The sequence below is a fragment of the Panthera pardus genome, unplaced genomic scaffold (assembly GCF_024362965.1).
Source record: "Panthera pardus isolate Hobbes unplaced genomic scaffold, ASM2436296v1 HiC_scaffold_25, whole genome shotgun sequence".
Taxonomy (NCBI): Eukaryota; Metazoa; Chordata; class Mammalia; order Carnivora; family Felidae; genus Panthera; species Panthera pardus.
The window spans coordinates 770,773-791,298 of record NW_026526821.1 but is presented as its reverse complement, the minus strand read 5'-3'; the positions used below and the strand labels follow the sequence as shown (position 1 = coordinate 791,298).

Here is a 20,526-nt window from a genome sequence, read left to right as displayed (position 1 = left end):
GATCTACATTCTTGGGGGACAAACTTACAGCCTAGACTCTGTCCTCAGGGTTCTGAGAAGGGGCACCACCATTCCCGTTTCATGGTGACAGGCAGGGGACAGAAGTCCATTGGGGACGGGTCACACACACCCAGGGTGGCCGGCAGAGCGGGCACTGGCCTCGCAGCTGCCTGAGAACTGGCCCACACAAACGAGCAAAAGGCCCCTTGGGGGACTGAGGCACAAACTCCAATCCTCTCCTTTCTGGGACTCGATGTCACTGAAGGAGCGGAGAGCCAGCCCAAACCCTCCTCCAGATTCCTGATTAACCCTAAAGGGAAAAGGAGGTCTAGGAGCAAGGGAGACCTGACCAAGAGCACACCGCCATCGACAGGCAGGCACGGGTGCCGACCCAGCACAACCTCATCCAATGACAGGAAAGGTCAGGGAGCTACACGAAGACCGACACGTGGCCCCCGAACTCAGGTGTGGTCTAGACGGGATCCCTGGAGGCAGGCCGGCCAGGCCAGCAAGGGACGATCGGCCAGACGGACATGAACCACGGGTCAGAGACACAGGCCCCTGATCAAGCGTGCCCAGAGACACAGGAGTACCTCCTCTGTCATGGCAGCACACAGGGAGGCGGTGCGGGGACAGCAAACTGACACAACAAACCCACAGGCCTGAAAGCCACGTGCAGGCAGGGATTGGGCCGGTGCTGTCCCTGGGCACCGCCGGGTCTCATCCTGTTTACAATGTGCCTCAGCTTAAAAAGCTCAAAACCCAGGGCACCCAGGTAGCTCAGTCGGTTAAGCATCCGACTCCTGATTTCAGCTCAGGTCATGATCTCAGGGTTTGTGAGTTCAAGCCCTGTGTCGGGCTCTGAGCTAACGGCACAGAGTCTGTTTCTCTCTTCCTCTCTCTCTTTCTCTCTCTCTCAAAATGAATAGACTTTAAAAAAAAAAAAGCTCAAAAACCAGCAAAAGAGCAGCAGAAAGGCAGCTGGCGGGTTTGTGCTCCGGCCCCACGCAGGCCCTCACCTGAGCATGATGCCGTTCATCCGGATGGCCCTCTTCCAGTCCTTCAGTGTGGACTTGCCAGCCAGGTGCACAAACTCCTTTGGGCTGATCACGTGCTCGTCATACTGTGGAGGGAAGCGCAGCAGAGCAGGGTCAGGACGACCTGGGGTGGCCCACCTCCCCGGCCCGACCCTCTGCCACAGCCCAGCCGCAACGGGCACAGGGGGACAGGGCGGTGGTGTGGCTCCGTGGCCGCTGGCTTGCTCTCCGTCTGACACTTAGGTCTCAACCAGCCGCGATCTCGACCCGGCGGGGAAAGAACAATTCAGGGGCTGGGGCGGGGAGCTGGCCTCCGGCCGCCCCCGAGCCTGGGGAGGAAGCTGGGGGCCTGGGCCCTCAAAGGAGAGCTCAGAGAGGCAGTCCCCTCCGGATGGGACTCCGCAAACCCGCTTGTGCGTGATTTGTTCCAGTAATAACGTATACACGCGTGACACGAAAATGATACAAGACGGGGTGCAGGGGGAGGTGTGAACTGTTGCCCTCCTTCCACCCCGGCCCACCCTCCTCCTGGAGCACATGTCCCTCACACTGGTGCACACACATCCACTTCAATGTCAGGGTTCTGGGGCCAGTGTCACCCAGGGTCGGAGCTCAGGTGGCCTGAGAAGCTAAAATATCTTATTCAATCTTGTTAAGCAAGCAAATCTTGGAACCAAAAAAATCAGAATAAAACTGCATTTACTCAGGAAACAAGCAGGCAGGAGGGGGGGGGGGTCACCGGGTGTCGGCAGAGGTGGAAACGGAGGTGCCGCTAGGCCTCCGCTACTGTCTGGGCTCAGGCCTGGCCGGGAGCAGCCTGCGCATCCTGCTGGGAGCACAGAGCACTGAGCATCTCCGGCAGACTCAGGGCAGACTGGGGTCACGGCCAGTGCAAGCCGCCTGGGGCCCCCTGCCGATGGGAGGGGTTCTCTGAACTTCCGGAGCATCTGCACACTTCCTTCCACCGAGTCCAGGAAGCCACTCGGCCCCTCACCCAGCCGGTCGGGGAGATGGGCTGCGAGCCCAGGCAGCAGAGTCAGAATACCTCTCGGCCGCTGCCCAAGCCGGCAGGAAGCCCACGCTGGGCTGGGCCGAGCCTCTGCCCGACGCCTCCCACCCCCTGGACAAGACACCACCTCTGTCCCCCTACCAGGCGTGATGCCCTCTCCCCCCCTTCCCCGGGCGTGACATCAGCTCTGCCCCCCCATCAGGCGTGATGCCCTCTCTCCCCTCCCCCCAGGCCTGACATCAGCTCCGCCCTCTCCCCAGGTGGGACACCACTGCCCCCTCCACCACCCCACACGACGTCATCTGGGGCCACGGTCTCTGGCCCACCCTGGCCTCACCCACCGGTCCACCTCTCCCGGGTCTCGCCTTTCCTCCACTCTCGCCTCCACACGCTGCCTTTGCTCCTCTCCTGCCACCGTCTGGGCTGACCGGCACTGGCAGGCTTCCCGAGTTTTGTCCGCCAGGTGGCAGATCGCACGCCACTCTGAGGGTGGGTGCTGCGCCCACCTGCGCTGTCAGAGTCAGGAGCCCGCTGGCCCCACTGCCAGGCAGCCATGTTTTCTCTGTTTTCGGTCTTCCTGCAACGTGTCGTCAGAGCAGGAGACACGCTTGTGCTCGGATCACCCACACGTCTCTACTTCCTTCGCTCGTCACACCCTCTCGCACCTAAGGACCCCTACGTGGAGTCGCTTTCCTTCTGCCTGAAGCACACTTCCCAGGACACCCTTCAGCGAGGCCTCGCTCGTGGCAAACGCAATCTCGGCGCAAACAGACGTTTCGTCCCCTCCAGTTTTTAAAGATGATTCCGCCGTGCGCAGCTCTTCTCCCTCACGCAGGACGCAGGACGCAGTGCCACCGCCCTCCGGCCACTCTGGGGACTTCCAGGAGCTCAGCCGCCAGCAGACTCTTGCTCCTGAGTAACCGTCTGCTCTCGGCTCTTCTGGGGTCTTCTCTGTGTCTCAGTCTGCAGTTCCATTACGATGCTATCTGTGCTAAACAGGTTTTGGTTTCTAACTTATTTTGCTATTATTTTGAACTTACAGAGTAAACGGAAAACTAGCACGAAGAATGTGCGTCTGCTCCTCCCAGGTTCCCCAACCCCCCCACCTGACCTTTCTGCCCCTGCTTCTCGTCCACTCCCCTCCACACTGTCGGCGGGGGGAACTGTCGGCTCAGGTCCTTGTTCTGAGTTCCGCATCTATTTCCTAAGAAAAAAGGTTCTGCTAGGGAAGCACCACTCCCCAGATCAGGAAATTGCCACTAATATTTAGTATCTAACTGGGTGGCTTGGTCGGTTAAGCGTCCAGCTCTCGTTGTGGCTCAGGTCATGATCTCACAGTTTGTGGGTTCAAGCCCCGAGCTGGACTCTGTGCTGACAGCTCGGAGACTGCTTGGGATGCTCTCTCTCTCCCTCTCTCCCTGCCCCTCCCCTATTCATGCGTGCACACTCTCTCTCTTTAAAAATAAACATTAAGGGGCGCCTGGGTGGCTCAGTCGGTTAAGCATCCGACTTTGGCTCAGGTCATGATCTCGCGGTCCGTGAGTTCGAGCCCCGCGTCAGGCTCTGTGCTGACAGCTCAGAGCCTGGATCCTGTTTCAGATTCTGTGTCTCCCTCTCTCTCTGTCTCAAAAATAAATAAACGTTTATATGGGACCCTCCCCCATTCATGCTCTGTCTCTCTCTGTCTCAAAAATAAATAAACGTTAAAAAAATAAAAAAATAAATAAATAAACATTAAAAACCGTACACACACAAACACACACTTGTAATCCAACCAACAGGCAACACGCAGAGTTCACGAACTGCCCCAGTAACAGCCTTTGTAGCAATTTATCCCAAGGCACCACCCTGCCCAGACGTCACACCACACCTGCTCCCTGAACAGCCTGCCTTCATCTTCCTGCCCTCGACATTTCTGAAGTACATACGTGAATTTTTTGTGGACTGTCTGTCCCTCCTGTCTATTCATGAGTAGATCCAAGTTATGGATTTCTGGTGGGAATACCAGAGAATTACTGCCCATTCGATCAGGAGCCCTGTGATGGAGGTCCCCTCACTTGGTGAATGAGCCACCTGCCAGGCTTCCCGTGCGGAGTTGCTATTTTTCCTCTACAGTGAGCACCCAATTGATGGGGGCTATCCTGAGACTGGCAAACACCCTAACCGGCTCTCAGCAGCCAGTCTGGGCAGACAGTCTTGGGGCTGAGGCTCCATCCATTTCCACGTCTGTTAGCAGGCATCCCAACACGAGGGCTTCGCTTCTATTTATCTGACATAAACACCATAAAACATACTGCAATAAATACAGACTTACAGACTCTTATCTTGAGTTATAATTCAGACTATCATTAATTATCTCGCTGTTAAATTGTCCCAGATGGAGCCAGGCCTTTGAGTTGGCATCCACAGCTGTTTGAAATTTGGTTGTTTTTTTGTATTCATTTAGTGTGGGATCTGTTAAATCTCTTGGACTGTGGACTGCGATCTTTCTTCTGTCGTGAAAGCTCTCAGACCCTTCTTCTCGCCTTCCAGAATTCAACCGATGTATCAACTTTTCTTGAGACTCTATTCCCTCTTTATTTATCTGGATTGTATCCTGGATAACTTCCTTACTCCTACCTTCCAGTTCACGAATTATCTCTTCAACTGTGTCTAATCTGCTGCAAAAGCTACCCACTAAAGTTTCTATTTTGTTTCATTCCTAGTTTGTTTTTCTAAGTACGTTAATGCTTTTCTCATGTCCGAGCCTCTCTTCCATTTCTTGAGATAAATTAAGCCTCATTTAATGTTCCATGTCTCAAAATTCCGACACCTGAAGTGTCTGTGGGTCCCGGCCTGTCCATGGTCTCTGGGCATGCTCGCTTGGGTGCTTGTCTCTCTGCACACTCAGTTTCACTTGTTTCAGCGAGCTGTTCCTCCCCAGAGACTTCGCTGAAATTACTCAAAACCTCCAATAAAGACAAGTTTTTCCAAATTCCAAAAGGGAGTTTTCATTTGCTTCTGTATGATTCCTGGGGGAGCTGCCAGTCGCTTACAATTTTCAGACCGTATGGTCCCAATGTGAATGCTCCTCAAGAGGGTCCCTCTTTCCCTCAGTGCTAAGATGGGGGGCAGGAGGTCCCTGTCCCAGGGACAGAGGGGGGCCGGGGGCATGTTATTAGTGGTTTGCCCCAACACCGAGGGGAGAACCCCTGAAAAGTAACAGTATTCCAGGGGACAATCCCTGCCCCCCACCCACACAGCTGAGGGGAGCACTGGGCCCTACAGGGCGGAGGCGGTCGGTGTGAGGCCAAGGCTCTGCAGGCCGAAGCTGGAGTGACGCTCTGCCTCCCTCCACAGCCCCACCTTTACTCAGTGCCTCGGCTGGAGTATTCCATCCATTTGTGCCAGCTTGAGGAAGCATCTGGAAGACGCTTTAGCACACACCTCATTCAACCTGCCAATAAGACAGCTCCCCCCTCGGCGACTGTGGCGCCCCCAGCGTGAGCACGGCCACTTCCCCAGCCTCTCCCCACGGCTGCGCTACAGAAACAAGGAGTCAGTACCTCCTGGTGGTTTCCCCTATGACCGCAGCAACAATCCTGTCTGTCGTCGAGGGCTTATGCCTGCTCCTCTGTTCTCCTGAGCATATGGGACCGCCGCCTTCTGTGCCACACACGGCACGGGTCACGCCCCCGCCCCTCCAACCCCAGCGGGGTCTTCCTTTGTTTGCTTCAAGGCTGCTGTGCCGCGAGGGCCTCCCTCCCCTGCAGCCTGGCACACGTGTCTGTGTCCTGGCTACATCGGAGCCTCACCTGAACACACTTCACATTGATGCCCGGACACACAAACTTCCTCCAGATCAGGTTGGCCCTGCTGTCCCCGCAGGTAATGGGGTACACGATTTCAGCCTCCAGGCCCTCCTCCTCTTCAGCCACCTTCACTTCTCACAAGGTGCATCGACAGGGAAAGGGGAAAGACAAAATCAGTTACAACCTCTCCAAAGTACCTCCTGCAAAAGCACAACAGCCGCCACACAAACACCAGACATTAAGGTCCGGGGGGGACTGCGACAGGCCCAGGTGGGCAGCGACATCACTCATCAGTCCCTCCGGGGTTAGAGTTTCAGGCAAAGTCACAAAAAGCGATTTTATGATAGTAACGTGAAGATAATCATGTTCGAGTGTGGTTCAACTGAAGAGCCACTTAAGGAAATAAAATCAAGCTTTACTTGGAATCGTTCTAGAGAAACTGATTCCGTTCTGAAGACTTCTGAGGCCTTTGGCTATTTGCTGCCGGTCACAACGGCAGGGGCCTCCGCCCCCCACGGCTGGGAGGACTCTCGGGCAGGAGGGCCCCTCACGATCAGAGGACCGTCGTCGGGCAAACCCTCTCCTGACCCGTCTGCGGGCACAGAGGCGGGAAGGCAGGCTCCCTACCTAACACGGCCTCCTTGAGCTGCGAGGATGCTGTGAACGCGGCCGCGGCAGCCGCCGCTGCATTTTCCGTCTCCATACTGTCTTCCGCCAGGTCGCCCCTAGGAGGGAGGGACACGTCAGCTGGCCCCAAAGACAGCGTGCCTGGCGCACCGTCTGCCGGCACGCCGCCCCTTCCCTGAGGCGCCGCAGGGTCTCAGCAGTGGCTGTACCGGTCAGGGACCCTGCGGTGACGGTCACTGTGCTGCTGCCCCAAGCGGGCATTTCCCCGAGTGTCCCCGGGGCCACCGGCAGGGCACATCTGTGGAGGCAATAACACCTAAGTGGGAATTTTAAATCTCCTCTTCCTCCTTTAATAAAGCTGTTTATTTCTATTCTAATGACTTCACGCGGTTACAGAAACTGTCAAGAAACGCGGGAGAAAGAAAGAAAAAAGGATGGCCCACCGCCGCCCTCACGTTCCACCACACGACTTGCGTGCAGATCAAATGCACGAGGAAGCGCAAACCACGGGAGCGTTAAACGCAGAAGAAAAGGAATTAAATGGTTTGAAAGCGGTGAAGGATTTTCTCAAATACAAAACCCCAGGAATAAAAGGGAAGGTAAGTTTCCCTTTAAAAAATGCAGATAAAAACTTTTTGTGGGGAGGAGGGGGGAAACACCACGAACAATTTTTTTTTTTACAGAGAGAACCAGGGGAAGGACGCAAGGACAGACAGCTTGTTTCCTGCTGTTATCTAATGAACCCTCAGATTGCCACGACGGCATCCGAGGAAAACAGGCCACGAGCTGGAGCAGAGACCCCGACCCGAGGGGTATGCGTGCAGCATACTCGAGCCGGGCCCACCTGCGCAGCAGGGCCTGGGAAGCCAGCCGGGGGCCTGCACGGGGCTCCCCTCCAGGGCGGTGCACACCCTTCTCCACACACGGGCCCCGTCGGGAACGGCTCCCGGACGCCCGCGCCCTCCCCTGGCCCGGAACCCACGTGGCCGCTCTCACCCCCCCAGGGTCTCAGTCAACACTCCTGACTCAAATGCCCCCAGCCCTCCTTCCTCCCACAGGGTCGGACGGCCACCCCTGCGCTCTCCTCTCCCCGCCTCTCTGCACATGCACCTGTTCCCGGCCAGGCCCCCCGAGAGCAGCACGCCGACGCTGGGGCCCCCACTCCCCTTTCGGCCCACGGCGCCCAGTCAAAGCCACTCTGCGTCTCCGAGACCTCACTCCACCTCCCGCCGGGTCAGGACGAGAGCTGACGAGAGCAGACTCAGAGTCCGTGGTCTGGGGCCTACGAGGAGCGGCTCGTACGTGAAGCATCACACGGACGGGACACCGGCGCTCCTACCAGGACACACCAATTCAGGGCAAGTGTCTTTCCAAGCCAGAGTCTGGAAGCAGGAAGGACAACATCCAAACAGGGAGCAGGCCCCTCCACACAGGAGAACCGGGACCGTCCCCCAGAGAGAGCGAGGAAGGAGAGGGAGGCAGGGAAGCGCCAGCCCCGGAGAGCTCGGCGTGCCACACGCAGAGCGGTGGCCCACCGCAGGCCACGTGCACATACAGCAGGCCACCCACAGGGGCCACCCTGGGGAAACCCAGCCGTCCGGCCCCCACCACGACCAACTGTGCCCTGCTCTGTGCCCGCCCACCGCACACACCCCGCGGGCAGGAATCTTTAGTTGGCAAAGTCATTGGCGTTTGTCGTTCAAATTTCATTTGAAAAACGTCCACCTCACTTAGAGCAAATGTTCGTGGGAATGGCTGGCTATCTACAAAATGCTACTCGCTTCTTCCCAGCGTGGCCCACGTGCCCGTTGCCAGGGCAGAGCGGCGGGTGGGTGGCAGGCCCAGCGGCCTTCCCTAAGCGAGGGGCACTCCCAAGCTCTCCCCCAAACACCCGGCCCACAAAGCAGTTAACTGGCCCTTCACCCCACCCTTTTCTAAACACACAGCAAGGGTGAATCTCGGCTTCCATGCAGTAGGGTAGAGGGTAAAATTTGCCACAGGAAAAGAAGAGAAATATCTTTAGGTCCCTTGAGATAAACCTGCCTCCGCTGGGGCGTGGGGTTTCCTCCCCCAGGGAGAAGCCACATGCGGCCCCTCCTTTCCTCTGTAAATGACCAACCATTTGGTCATCTGGGCCCCTGGATGGAGAGGGGGGGGGGGACACGAAGCCAGGCTTGACCTGGACCAGAGCACCTCGGCGAGAATGGCTGTGGGTGAGGGCTCCTTACAGCATCCAGGGCGCCTGCCCCGGGGGAGGCAGCTCAGCCTTCCCCAAGTGAGTGTCCGCTCCTGACACAGGCCGTCCTGAATCCAAGGGAGGGGGCTTGGGCGCCGCCTCCTGCTGGGGAGGGCAGGTCACTGCAGGGCACGTGGACGAGAAGCGGTGGTGTCGCTGTCTGGAAACCTGCCCTCACCGCCTGCCCGCAGCTGGGACACAGACCACGTAAACACTGACCAGAGTAAACGCGAGAACGTAGGCAGGAAATCCAACAGGAAGGCCCTGCGCTTCCAGACACAGTTATACCCTCTGTCGGTGAAGCCCTGAGTATCTGGACACGGAACCCAGCAAGCCGCCAAGAGCCGGCCCTCCCTCCATCCCATCTGCAGGACGGTGGGTGACAAAGGCCGGGTCTGGTTTCAGCCCCGACGCTACGCGAGTGAGGCCGGAAGAGTCTCCAGGCCCGGTCCGTAAGGTGGCCGTGCAGAGCAACGGAAACACAAGCATCCTCTGTGCCAGCGACGGGAGTCGGCGCTCAGGCCAGGTCCTGGGTCCAGAACCTTCCTCTCAAAAGTTCTGTCGGGCAGGGAAAAGGCCACGGCTCACCCCTGCCGCAGCGTGGCACCGACGTCAGTCTGAACGGGTCACACACCGCAGAGTGGACACCGACAGCAGGCCTGCCCCAGCCCGGGTCCCTCTGGCAGGAAGCACGAGGGGGCCACCAGTCCCCCCCCAGACCCCCGGGTGACCTGCTCCTGTATGTCAGCCCTTCCAGAGGGGGCAGGGGTGACAGAAGGCACACAGGCAGGAGCCATTCTGCCCCACGAGGCAGCTCCCTCAAGTCAGACGTGAACTTTCTTGCCGATGGCTACTCTCTTTGCACATCTGCCACGAGAGAGGAGGAGGAAAAGACAGTTTCGTGGGGTATGTCAAGAAACTCACTGGCTCTTCAACCTCATTTTGCAAAAACAGTTCCCAGTTGTTCCCACTGTCCACCTTCTCGGAAGCCACATGACCACGCGTCTCCAGAAACGAGAACCACGTGACCGTGCTGACGCAGGAGGAAAAGGCAAAGGTAAAGCGCTGTCCCTGCCTCCTGGCTGACGTGAGGGCTCCGCTTCTCCTCCGACTCTCTACTCACACTGACACGCGAGTCCGGTTTGGAAGCAGTCAGTCCGGGAAACTCCGGACGCCCCCGCCCTCGCGTGATGCCCAAGGCACCCACCAGGGCCCGAGCGGCCCTCAAAGGACAGAGGCCCTGTCTCACCCGTGAGGAGCCAGGTTGGTCGTCACCAGCACAGTCTTCACCTCCTCCACGCCGCTGCCATCCACCGCGGTGTCCGGCGTCGTCACCACCACCACCTCCTCCATGTGGACGCTCACATCCGGGGTTGCCATGGCTCAGCAGGAGACGACGCCGGGACCGACACGGTCCTTCGCCAGGGTCCCGAGCCCTAGAGGAAACCACAAGGCAGGGCACGGGGTCTCAGGTGGTCTCTGTGTCTGCACAGCGGAGCTCACGGCACCTCCAAGAGCCCCCCTTCGGTCCGGGCCCGCTAGTTTGGGACAGAAGTGACAACAAGAGGGCTCCTCCAGGGCAGAGGAACAGCACGGCCACAATCCCTGAGCAGGATGCAGGGAGCCGGCACGCGCTGGCCCAAAAACCCCACGGTCACACAGCAGGGGCCAGGGCAGGAGACCAGGACCCAAGTGGACTCCTGTGGACGGGAGTCCCCCCGGCCCCGGCCCAGAGGCAGCCTGCATTCCAGAACTGCGCACAGTAAGTATCTGGGGACAAGTCCAGTCTCCAGTCTGCAGAAATGGAAGGGAAACCCACACAAGACAGAAAAGGGAGAAGGGCCTTGCTCTTATTATTACTTTTGCTGCTACAGGCTCTGCCTTCAGGCCAGCCCCAGTCCCTGCTAAAACTGTGATGCGAGTAGCCCAGCAGCTCCTAAAGCGCTGAGGGCCTAGAGGCACACTGGTCCAAGGGCTGGGGGACCCCACTTCTCTCCTGCCCCCATGCTGACGCTTGCCCAAGGCAGACCCTGTGCTGAGGTTTCACAGCACTGAGGACACACGAGAGCCACAGGTCTCTGGTCGGAGGAAGGGGACCCTGGGGTCAGAGTGTCGGGGAGGCTGTGCAGAGTAGGGAGGTGTGGAAAGGGTGCCTGTCTGCGAGGGGGCCTGACCCGAGGTGGCACACCCAGGGTTTCGAGAACTGACTTACACGTCAGCTCCAAAGAGCACAGCACAGGCTCTGAAGACAGAGCTGATGTGAGGACGCTGCCCACAGAAGGAGCTCACAACCTGCAGCCTGAGCCTGACCAGGTCGCTTTCCTGCTGCTACAGAAATGTAACATTCTCTCTGAGTTAAACAAGACCCAGAGCCTCACAACACAAGACTCAGAGCGTCCAGGATACAATCCAAAATTTTCTGACATAAAAAGAAGCAGGAGGGGTGCCTGGCTGGCTCAGTCAGTTAAGCATCAGACTTCAGCTCAGGTCATGGTCTCGCAGTTCGTGACTTCTAGCCCCACGTCGGGCTCTGTGCTGACGGCTCGGAGCCTGGAGCCTGCTTCAGATTCTGTGTCTCCCTCTCTCTCTGCCCCCTGCTCGCTTGTGTTCTGTCTCTCTCTGTCTCTCAAAAATAAATAAACGTAAAAAAAAAAAAAAAAAAAAAAAAAAAAAAAAGAAAAGAAAAGAAAGAAACAGGAAAGTCTGGCCAATTCTCAAGAGAAAAAAATAATCCAAAAAAGCCCAGTCTGAAATGAATCGTCAGAGCCTTTAAAGCAGCTGGTGCACCAGGCTTCAGGAATGAAGCCAGATATTCTGGAAACAAACAGAAAGATAGGAAGTCTCAGCACAGGGACAGGAGTTACAGCCAAATGGAGATCTGAGAATTAGAAACATAATAACAACAGAAATACAAAACTCGCTGGATGGACCCACTATCAGAATAGAGACAGGAGAAGACGGAGGCAGAACAATGAAATGAACAGAGCCCAACAGAAACTACCCAAGCTGGCCCACAGGAACGAGGTGGAAAAACAGAAGGAGCAGAGCCCAGGGAACGTGGAAGCGTAGAAGACAGCTGGGCATCTGCAGCACGGAAGCCCCAGAAGGAAAGAAGAGAACAGCGTGAAGCTGGAAAGACGGTGTGAAGAAATAACACCCGACCGCTTCCCCAGTTGAGTGAAAGGTTAAACATGCGCGTTCAAGTAGCCCGGCAAATGTCCGACAGGATGAGCTCGAAGAAATCCGTGCCCAGATGGCAGTCACACTGCTGAAAACCAAAGACAAAGTAAGAACGTTTGAAAAGCAGCCGGGCAAAAAAGGACGCACGACCTGTCGAGAGCAACCCAAGGGGCCACAGGGCGCTCCCGGAAAGCCACGGGCCAGCGGGCAGGGGCGCGTACACCGTGCTGGCAGAGAGCTGTCCGCCAGGGTTCCGCCAGAGTGAAAGGATCCTCCAGAAATAAAGGCAAAACAGAGACGTTTTCAGCTGAAGGAAACGTAAGAGAATTGGTCACGAGGAGACCTGCTCCAAAGGAGCCGTTCTGCAGACAGAAGGGAAATTCTACAGAGAAATCCCGTAACTTCGAGAATGAGAAAAGACCAACGGAAACGGTGACTATCTGGGGAAATACACACTACACTACGTTCTTTACACGACAGCTCGAAAGCAAACACTCCGCGCCGTCTGGCGGGACTCGCGACGCGCATGACAAGTAACACGCAGCACGCACGAGGGGATGGTGGGGTAGGGGGCTTCTCCGTCCCACCTGAAGCGGGGAAATGCTGCTCGAAGCACGCTGTGAAAAACCGAGTCCTTCAAAAGGTGAACGGAGAAACACATGGTTCGGTTTATGTTCCGAACGACAGAATATTACTCGGAGGTAAAAGCAAATGAGCTATGAAGACACACAAAGACACGCAGGACCTTCCTGCACGCTGCTAAGCCAAAGAAGCCAGTCTGAGAGGGCCACACTGGGGAGACAGTGAAAAGATCAGCGGCTGCCAGAGGTGTGCGGGAGAGAGGGCTAAAGGTGACGCACGGGGGACTTGAGGCCAGTGAAAACACGCTGTATCGCTGTATCGGTGGCTACATGACGTTATACATTTGCCAAAACCTCACAGCACGTACGACACCGAGGTGAACCTAACGTAAACCCTAGACCACGGCGGTCCTGATTCCGATGTGTCCGTGTAAGTTGACCCTTCGTCAAACACGCACGGCTCCGAGGGAGACGATGTGCTGTGCCACGGGGTCCTGGGGCAGGGTCTCCAGGGACGGGACCTGAAGGCCGTCTTCACAACGCCTTTTAGCCAGGAAAGCTGCCACAATGAATTCATTGACACCGACAGACTTCCTCCCCGTCTCTAAAATATAACTTCTGTGTTCTAGATTTCAGCTTTGAAACCAAATCTTTTACACAAACATGAATAAAAGTCTACTTTAAAACTGTACTCAAGGGGGGCGCCTGGGTGGCTCAGTCGGTTAAGCGTCCGACTTCGGCTCAGGTCACGATCTCACGGTCTGTGGGTTCGAGCCCCGCGTCGGGCTCTGTGCTGACTGCTCAGAGCCTGGAGCCTGTTTCACATTCTGTGTCTCCCTCTCTCTCTGACCCTCCCCCATTCATGCTCTGTCTCTCTCTGTCTCAAAAAAAATAAATAAACGTTAAAAAAAAATTTTAAAAAATAAATAAATAAAACTGTACTCAAGGGGCGCCTGGGTGGCTCAGTCGGTGGAGCGCGTGCGACTCTAACTCAAGGTTTTGAGTTCGAGCTCCGCGGTGGGTGCAGAGATTACTTAAAAAAATAAAATCTTTGATTAATCAATCAATCAATTAATTAAAACTGAACTTAAAATATCGATCTTTGGTGCTAATTTCTCAGGGTTTAGCTATCTTACCAAGCGAGGACCTCTACTTTCATTGGGAGAGCTCCACGGGGTCACAAAAGTCACACTTCAACCGAAACTGCAGAAAGGCAGGAATCCGATCTACACGTCGGTGTCCTCCCCCAAACCCCGTGTCCTCCCCCAAATTCCCAAACTTTGCAGAGGACTAAGCAGCATAAACGCACAAAACTGAGCTCTTGCCTCTCCAGTGGCAACTGTGTCAAGTTTCCAAAACAACACGCCCGGAAGTCACTCCACAGAATGTGGCTCAAGTCCTTGACGCGGGGAGGTAGACACCGAGCAGGCACTAGGGTGTCATCGAGCCCCCAGCACAGGAACCGCACCTCCCCAGCAGGTGAGCGTGACCTTCGGAGCCCCTAGCACCGGGTGGACTTGGGACGGAAGCCCGGGTCTACTCCCAGGGCCTGGGTTCCTGAAGTGTCAATCAGACCCCAATTAATTGTGAGGTAAGATACGAGGAAACGTTTTTTTAAATAGCATTCTTGAGCATAAATATATAAAAACGACACAAAACTGTTAGTGTCTCATCAGGACATCAGGACATCAGATTCAGACCTGGCTTCCCGAGTCTTCTGCAAGATCACAAATGTTTTCCTTTGACAAAAACACCACTAAGAACACAGTTGAGGTCACACGTGGTGGCCTTCGGGCGCCATTAGCTGGATTCTCCCAGGGTTTCCAAACTTAATGAGTTGCCAACTTTGTCAAAGTTCACGGGGTTCACATAAAAAAAATCCAGATTTTCAGCTGCCTTGTTCCATGGAGGCGGTCCCTCTGGTCCTTCCTGCCTTTCTGGGAGCATCTGGGCCTCACCTGCCCTCCTCAGGGAGTCACAGACCACAGCTCCCCAGCGTCAACCACAGCGTCCCCGTCCTACCCGGCCAGGCTGCGCCAGACACGCCAGCGTGCGGTCCCCTGCACACGTATTTGTCTTCCGGCTCTGAGAAGGCATCTCGGCGGCCCCCCTTTCTCAGTTCAGGCATGAAATGGGTTGTGATTTTAAATCCTAGACTTGAATGTAGTTTTGTAGTGTTCTAAATTCATAGAAACTCTGCCGTGCTTGTACGCATATATACAAATTCCTCCCCCCTCCAGGATGTCTTCCCCCAACTTTTTTAAATGTTTGTTTTTTCGGGTGGGGGGCGGTGCAGACAGAGAAGAGTCAGAGAATCCCTAGCAGGCTCTGAGCTGTCAGTGTGGAGCCCAACTCAGGGCTCAAACTCACGAACCGTGAGATCATGGCCTGAGCCGAAATCAAGAGTTGGACGCTTAACCAACTGAGCCACCCAGACGCCCTGCCTCCTCTTACCAAAAATTTTAAGATACTTCCTATGAAGAAACAATTCCGGGACAAGCAGTCTGCCTAGTTCATCTTGTTATGTTCCAGTTGTATTTAATCCATGGATTTCACCGTTAACAAGACCAACAGACGCCGCAGTAGGACGTCAGGCACTGTTGGTGGGAACGTACATCGGTGCAGCTACTGAGGAAAACGGTACAGGGGTTCCTAAGAACCACCGCCTGACCGGACAATCCACGTCTGGGTCCAGATCCAAAGGAAATGAAATCAGTGCCTCCCAGGGAAATCTGCCTTCCCATGTTCCCAGCAGCACGGTTCACAGCGGCCGCGTGGTGGAAACGACCAAAGGGCCGCGGAGGGACGAGTGGGTGAAGAAAACGTGGTGTCCGTAGGCGGACTGTAATCTAGTGACGACACGCATGAACCTGGAGGCCAACACGCTGGGTGAGGGAAGCCAGGCACAGGACAAACACCGCATGACCCCGCTTCCCTGAGAATCTACAGAAAACTCAGGGGAGCGGGGGCCGGGCGGAGGGAACGCACGCCAGCAGCAGTTCAGGCTGCGCACCGGCAAGTGCACACATTACAGCACGGCGCGGTGCCCGCCGTCAACACGGACCACGTACTGGAAAATTCGCCCAGGAGGTACATCTTGCGTTAAACGTTCTCATCACGAAATAAGAGGGTGGGAGGGAACTCCGTGAGGCGAAGGACAGGATGGGGTAATGGTTTCCCCGGCGTATACTTATCTCCCAATTCATCAATTTCTATTAATTGTGCTTATCAATTAAGCTCTATTAATTTTCCGTACGTCAAAGCAAGACTGATGTAACCGACACTTGTATTTGAGGCTTTAGCGGAGGGAACCTGGACTCCGTGTAAAAGTCAACCAAGTGAATTGCAAAGTTAATCAACTTTGTTAACAGGTCGTTACTGGCGCTGGTCCCCCACCTACACAGTACGGGCCCGCACGGGCACGGCCCACGGGGCGGGGCGGGGACCGAGTCCACACGGCTCCCAACCGACGCTGGCCGCGGAGGGGGCCCGCGTGGCCGCGGCGCCCACCGAGCGGGGAGGGGACCCGCGTGGCCGCGGCTCCCACCGGGCCGGGGGAAAGGGGGGCGTCCAGACAGCTCCCACAGGACGGGGACCGGAGGTGGGGAGGGGGGGGGGCGTTTGTCAGCGCCCAGCCCGAGGGCCATGCCCATCGCCCCCCAGCAGCCCGCCCGTCGCCTTCCGGCAAGATGGAGGCGGACGCCGCCGCCGACGCCGCCTGACGCGGGCCCGTGACGCCCGTGACGCCCGTGACGCCCGCCGCGCGCCGCCGCCCCTCCCCCGCTCCCCTCCCCCCGCCGTAACGTCCTGACGCTCCGCAGGGACCCCTGACTGGACGGCGGCGCGCGGCGGAGCGAGAGGCCTCGCCGCGGGGGGGCCGCGGGCGCTTACCTGGGCCGCGGCCGGGCCTGCGCGGGCGCCGGCGGACGGGCGGCGGCGGCGGCGTCAGGAGGGCGGCGGCGGTGGCGGCCGCGGGCTCCGCTCCTTGTTGGGGATTCGGCGGCGGCGGCGGCGGCGGCGGCGGCGGCGGCCCGGGCGCGCGCTTCCTAGTTGACGCAGGCGGCGGGGCCGCGCACGCAGGGCAGGGGCGGGCCCGGAGACTTATTTGGCGCTCGGCGGGAAGGCGTGCAGCACCGAGAAATAAGGCCCGGCGGGGCCGGCCGCGCGTGCGCCGGGTGGCGGGCGGAGGGTGGCAGAGGCGGGACGCGGGGCGGCTGCGGCGGCACCTTCGCCGGGTCCCGCCCACCGGCGCACCTGCGGGGGTCCGCCCACACAGCTGTGGGCCCGGGTCTCCCGGGCGGGAAGATTCCGTAGGGAGACCTTTTGGAGGGTGGGGGCGGGGGGGAAGGTGTACGAACGGTGGCAGGAACTGGTGCAGGTCCGCTTGTCATCTCAAGCGTGTGAGAGGCTCCCTGTCCGGAGGCGGGCTCCAGAAGAGCAGCTTGCGTCTGTGTCCTCCCGCGTGTCTAGTCGGAATCCTGTAATCACCAGGCTTTCTTTCTCATAGTAACCCTTAAAGGGGGCTTTCAACATTCTTTCTGAGTCCGCGCTGCGCCATACAGTGTTCTTCTGTCGACTGCCACCCCCCCAGCCGCACTGTCCTGTCTCCACTGGACACGCCCTCATTTACATTTAAGTTAATTAAAATTCGGGGCCTCAGCTTTCACTGAGCCAAGAGACACACGCAGATGTAGGGTTAGGGAGCTCTGAGAATTGCTCGCGTTCACTCTAATTACTTTTAATTACAGGTAAGGCCCATGCATTTTCCAGAGCGTAAGAAGATAGTAAGCATTACTCAGTTTTTATGGGGTACCCTTGATTTGGGAGCCAGGTACAACCACGCTTGCTGTTTGATTGAGAGGCGCAGGGGGAGGCCTCAGAGCGGTGGATATCTAGCTCCATCTCCTCCGTCCAGAGCTGGGCAGTTGGGAGGCTTTCTGCCCTTGGCCGGAGGACGCCAGAGGAGTCTCCGCAGCGGTGCGGTGTCCCGCGTGTTCCTTGGTCCGCCTGCGCTCCCTACCTGCCCCGGGCAGTCGGGGTGCAGCACCCAGAGGGTGTCTTTGGCCGCCCACTCAGGGAACGGGGCGGACAGCATGAACTCTTCTGATGTGGGTGTGACTGATTTCTCTCATTGCTAGCAGCGGCCAGAGGACCCCACCCCCTCATCCCTGCGTGCTCCCCCTGAGGGCACAGGGAAGGCAGGAAACAAACGCCTTGTTCAGAACCAAGCATGAACCCGTGATCAGTCTTCAGTAGGAAGATCACTGAAGACCATTTCCCAAATTGGAGGTTTTCAAACAGACTTCATTTCAGTGATGTTATAATTGGGAGAGGGGCAGTTTCATTCTGTCCTCAATAATTTAGAGTGTACTTAAACCAGTGATGGAAAAAAAAATTTTTTTTTAAAGACGATGCTACTGAGGGGCACCTGGGTGGCTCAACCGGTTGAGCGTCTGACTTCGGTTGAGGTCATGATCTCATGTGTGGTGAATTCAACCTCCTCGTCGGGCTCTGTGCTGACAGCTCAGAGCCTGGAGCCTGCTTCGGATTCTGTCTCCCTCTCTCTCTGCCCCTCCCCCGCCCCTGCATGCGAGAGCGAACTCTCTCTCTCTCTCAAAAATAAATAAACATTAAAAAAAAATTTTTTTTAAAGATTAAACTATTCAGTTTGTGCGAGTGCTGTTGTTTTATTATCTGGTAAATATGAGAATACACACGCAATCTGTGTGTCTGTCATTTATCTGAGCTTCTTTGTCCTCACGTTCTTGAAATAAATGCCAATAAAGTCAAAGGGAGAATGCTCAGAAGGGCGCTGGAGACGGACGGATACCATGCTCCTGTGGTCCAGGAGAGAGCGTGCACGTGACAGTGTGCCTGTACCAGCTGCCTGGTGCTGTGGCCATCAGCCCGAGTCCGGGGGCACCCAGCATCCCTGGTCTCTGGTCTCTGCGTTCGGGCTGCTGCGTGACCTTCATCGTTCCTACCATAGGCCCTCAGGCTCAGCAGTGGGACCTGCGCTCACCTTTTTGTCTCCCAAAGAATGAACTTGCAGCTCTGGGCTCTGCTTGGCCGACAGGAGAGCAGAATAGAACAGCGTATACAGGGGGTTGGGGTGGTGATTTCTCCCCAGGAACACCCATGTGAGATTCCCAGCCCACCGCAGGCTCCCAAGGGGAGGGGAGATTTTGCTCTCGACTTATTACAGAGGAAGGCAAGTCGCACTGTCTTGCAAGCCACTGACTTCAGACCTTCTGACGATGCCTGGACCCCATGGAGGCCATGAGACTATGGGTGTCATCCAGGCCCAAGAATGCTATGGGGTCACCATGCCCCACCCCCTACTCAGGCTCTGCTTCCTTCGGCTCCTGACCAGACAGGAAAGCGAGACAAAGACAGGCTCCAGTGCTGCCGGCAATCAGCTGATCTTTCCCTCCAGCACTGCAAGAGCGCCTGGGGGGAGGTGGCTCAAGCGTCGGGAGCTTCAGAACCACACACGGGGACGAGGCACGCGCAAACTCAAGAGCAGTGGGCTGACAGAAGAGTAGGGAAAGTTCATATTGCCTCCAACTACAAGAAACTGCCCCATATCACGCTTTGGTTTACTATTAAAGAACAGTCTATTAATAACACATTTTCCTTCAACCACGGATCTGAGGCCAGATTTTTTTCATAGGCTTCATTCTCACTAATTTTTTTTCCCCTGAGAAAGTGTCACTTATTTGTTTGTTGTGGCTGTTTACACTTTTTCTTGGTGCACGAATGTACATGGGGGACGGTGGAGAGAGAGAGGGAGAGAGAAAATCCCAAGCAGGCTCCATGGTGTCAGCACAGAGCCCAACTCGGGGCTTGATCTCATGATTACGAGATTATGACCTGAGCTGAAATCAAGAGTCGGACACTTAACCAACTGAGCCACCCAGGAGCCCTTGTTTTTTTTTTAAGCAAACATTGTTAGATATTTGTGCTACAATATCACTGTATGTTTTCACCAGGTCACGAAAATCAAATGTAATTTTTCAGGATCCAGTTAATATCCTAGAGCCCTTGTCTTTTCTGTTGTTTTTTCACTTTGATTTTATTTTACATCTTTTATGCTTTTATTTCACTTTTGTTTTACATCATTTTGTCATTTTCCATTATATCTTAGGGAACTTCTAAAATTAAGGGGTTTATTTCGCAAAAAAAATTTTTTTTAATGTTTATTCGTTTTTGAGAGAGAGAGAGACAGAGCGTGAGTGTGGGAGGGTCAGAGAGAGAGGAAGACACAGAATCCGAAGCAGGCTCCAGGCTCCGAGCTGTCAGCACCGAGCCCTATGCAGGCTCGAACCCACGAGCTGTGAGATCATGACCTGAGCCAAAGTCGGATGCTTAACCGACCGAGCCCTCCACGCACCCCAATAGGGGTCTTTCTTTCCTTAAGTGAGATTATTACTTTCACTAATTTTTTTTACTTGGGTAGAGTTGCAGCACAATACTGTTTCTCAAAATGTTATGTTAATATGTAATGGGTGGATCATTTCAGATGAATTGCTCTTTTTTTAATTTCTGAGTTTTAATTTCTAACATGGTAACTGTGAATCTGCACAATCTACATTAACAGAAAGTTTATGAAACCAAAAAGTTGGAAAGAATTTCCCAAAAGCCCGGTACGGCGGTGCAGCCACAGGACACAGAAGCACAGCTCCCAGAGGCTGTAAGTGTGTCAGCTTCAACACTGCTGACGACGCACGTCCTGTCTGCAGGAAAGCAGTTTTGGTGGCTCGAGGGTTTTTTCTCTGTACTTTTGCAGTGAACATGCGACACGTATAACCAGAAAAAACATTGACGTGATACAATAATGCCTACCTTGTTTTCCTCATGGTGGACATTATGAAGATCAGAAACGTTTTAAAATGCCCTGAAAAATCATAACTTACCCTATGTGCATAGTCTTACTACCACGGAAGTTCTCCCAGGGCAGGGGCTAGGCTTTCAAGTCAACACCATTCTCTAGAGTGAGGCACACACACACACAGTAAGCACTTGCTGAACTCATGCTGAATATACAAATAAATGCATGAATGTC

At 55.7% G+C, this 20,526-nt stretch overlaps 1 protein-coding gene and 1 long non-coding RNA gene across 3 annotated transcripts in view; one reads left to right on the top strand and one right to left on the bottom strand.

Moving 5' to 3' along the window:
* The window catches only part of GMEB2 (glucocorticoid modulatory element binding protein 2), a 24,469-nt gene extending 7,721 nt beyond the window's left edge, over positions 1-16,748 (bottom strand). Inside the window, exons 1-5 of one of the 2 annotated variants that reach the window (XM_053890007.1) lie at positions 16,353-16,748; positions 9,950-10,136; positions 6,465-6,562; positions 5,841-5,971; positions 1,020-1,123 (exon numbers count right to left, since the gene is read on the bottom strand). In XM_053890007.1, coding sequence (XP_053745982.1) covers positions 1,020-1,123; positions 5,841-5,971; positions 6,465-6,562; positions 9,950-10,080 — 464 coding nt within the window. In that variant the 5' untranslated portion in view covers positions 10,081-10,136; positions 16,353-16,748. The remainder of the gene's footprint in view (positions 1-1,019; positions 1,124-5,840; positions 5,972-6,464; positions 6,563-9,949; positions 10,137-16,352) is intronic. The other variant, XM_019426290.2, reaches the window with a different exon arrangement.
* Positions 13,465-20,526, top strand: LOC109253401 (uncharacterized). Its single transcript, XR_002074377.2, has 2 exons — positions 13,465-15,551; positions 20,062-20,526. It is a non-coding gene; the product is annotated as an uncharacterized LOC109253401 (long non-coding RNA).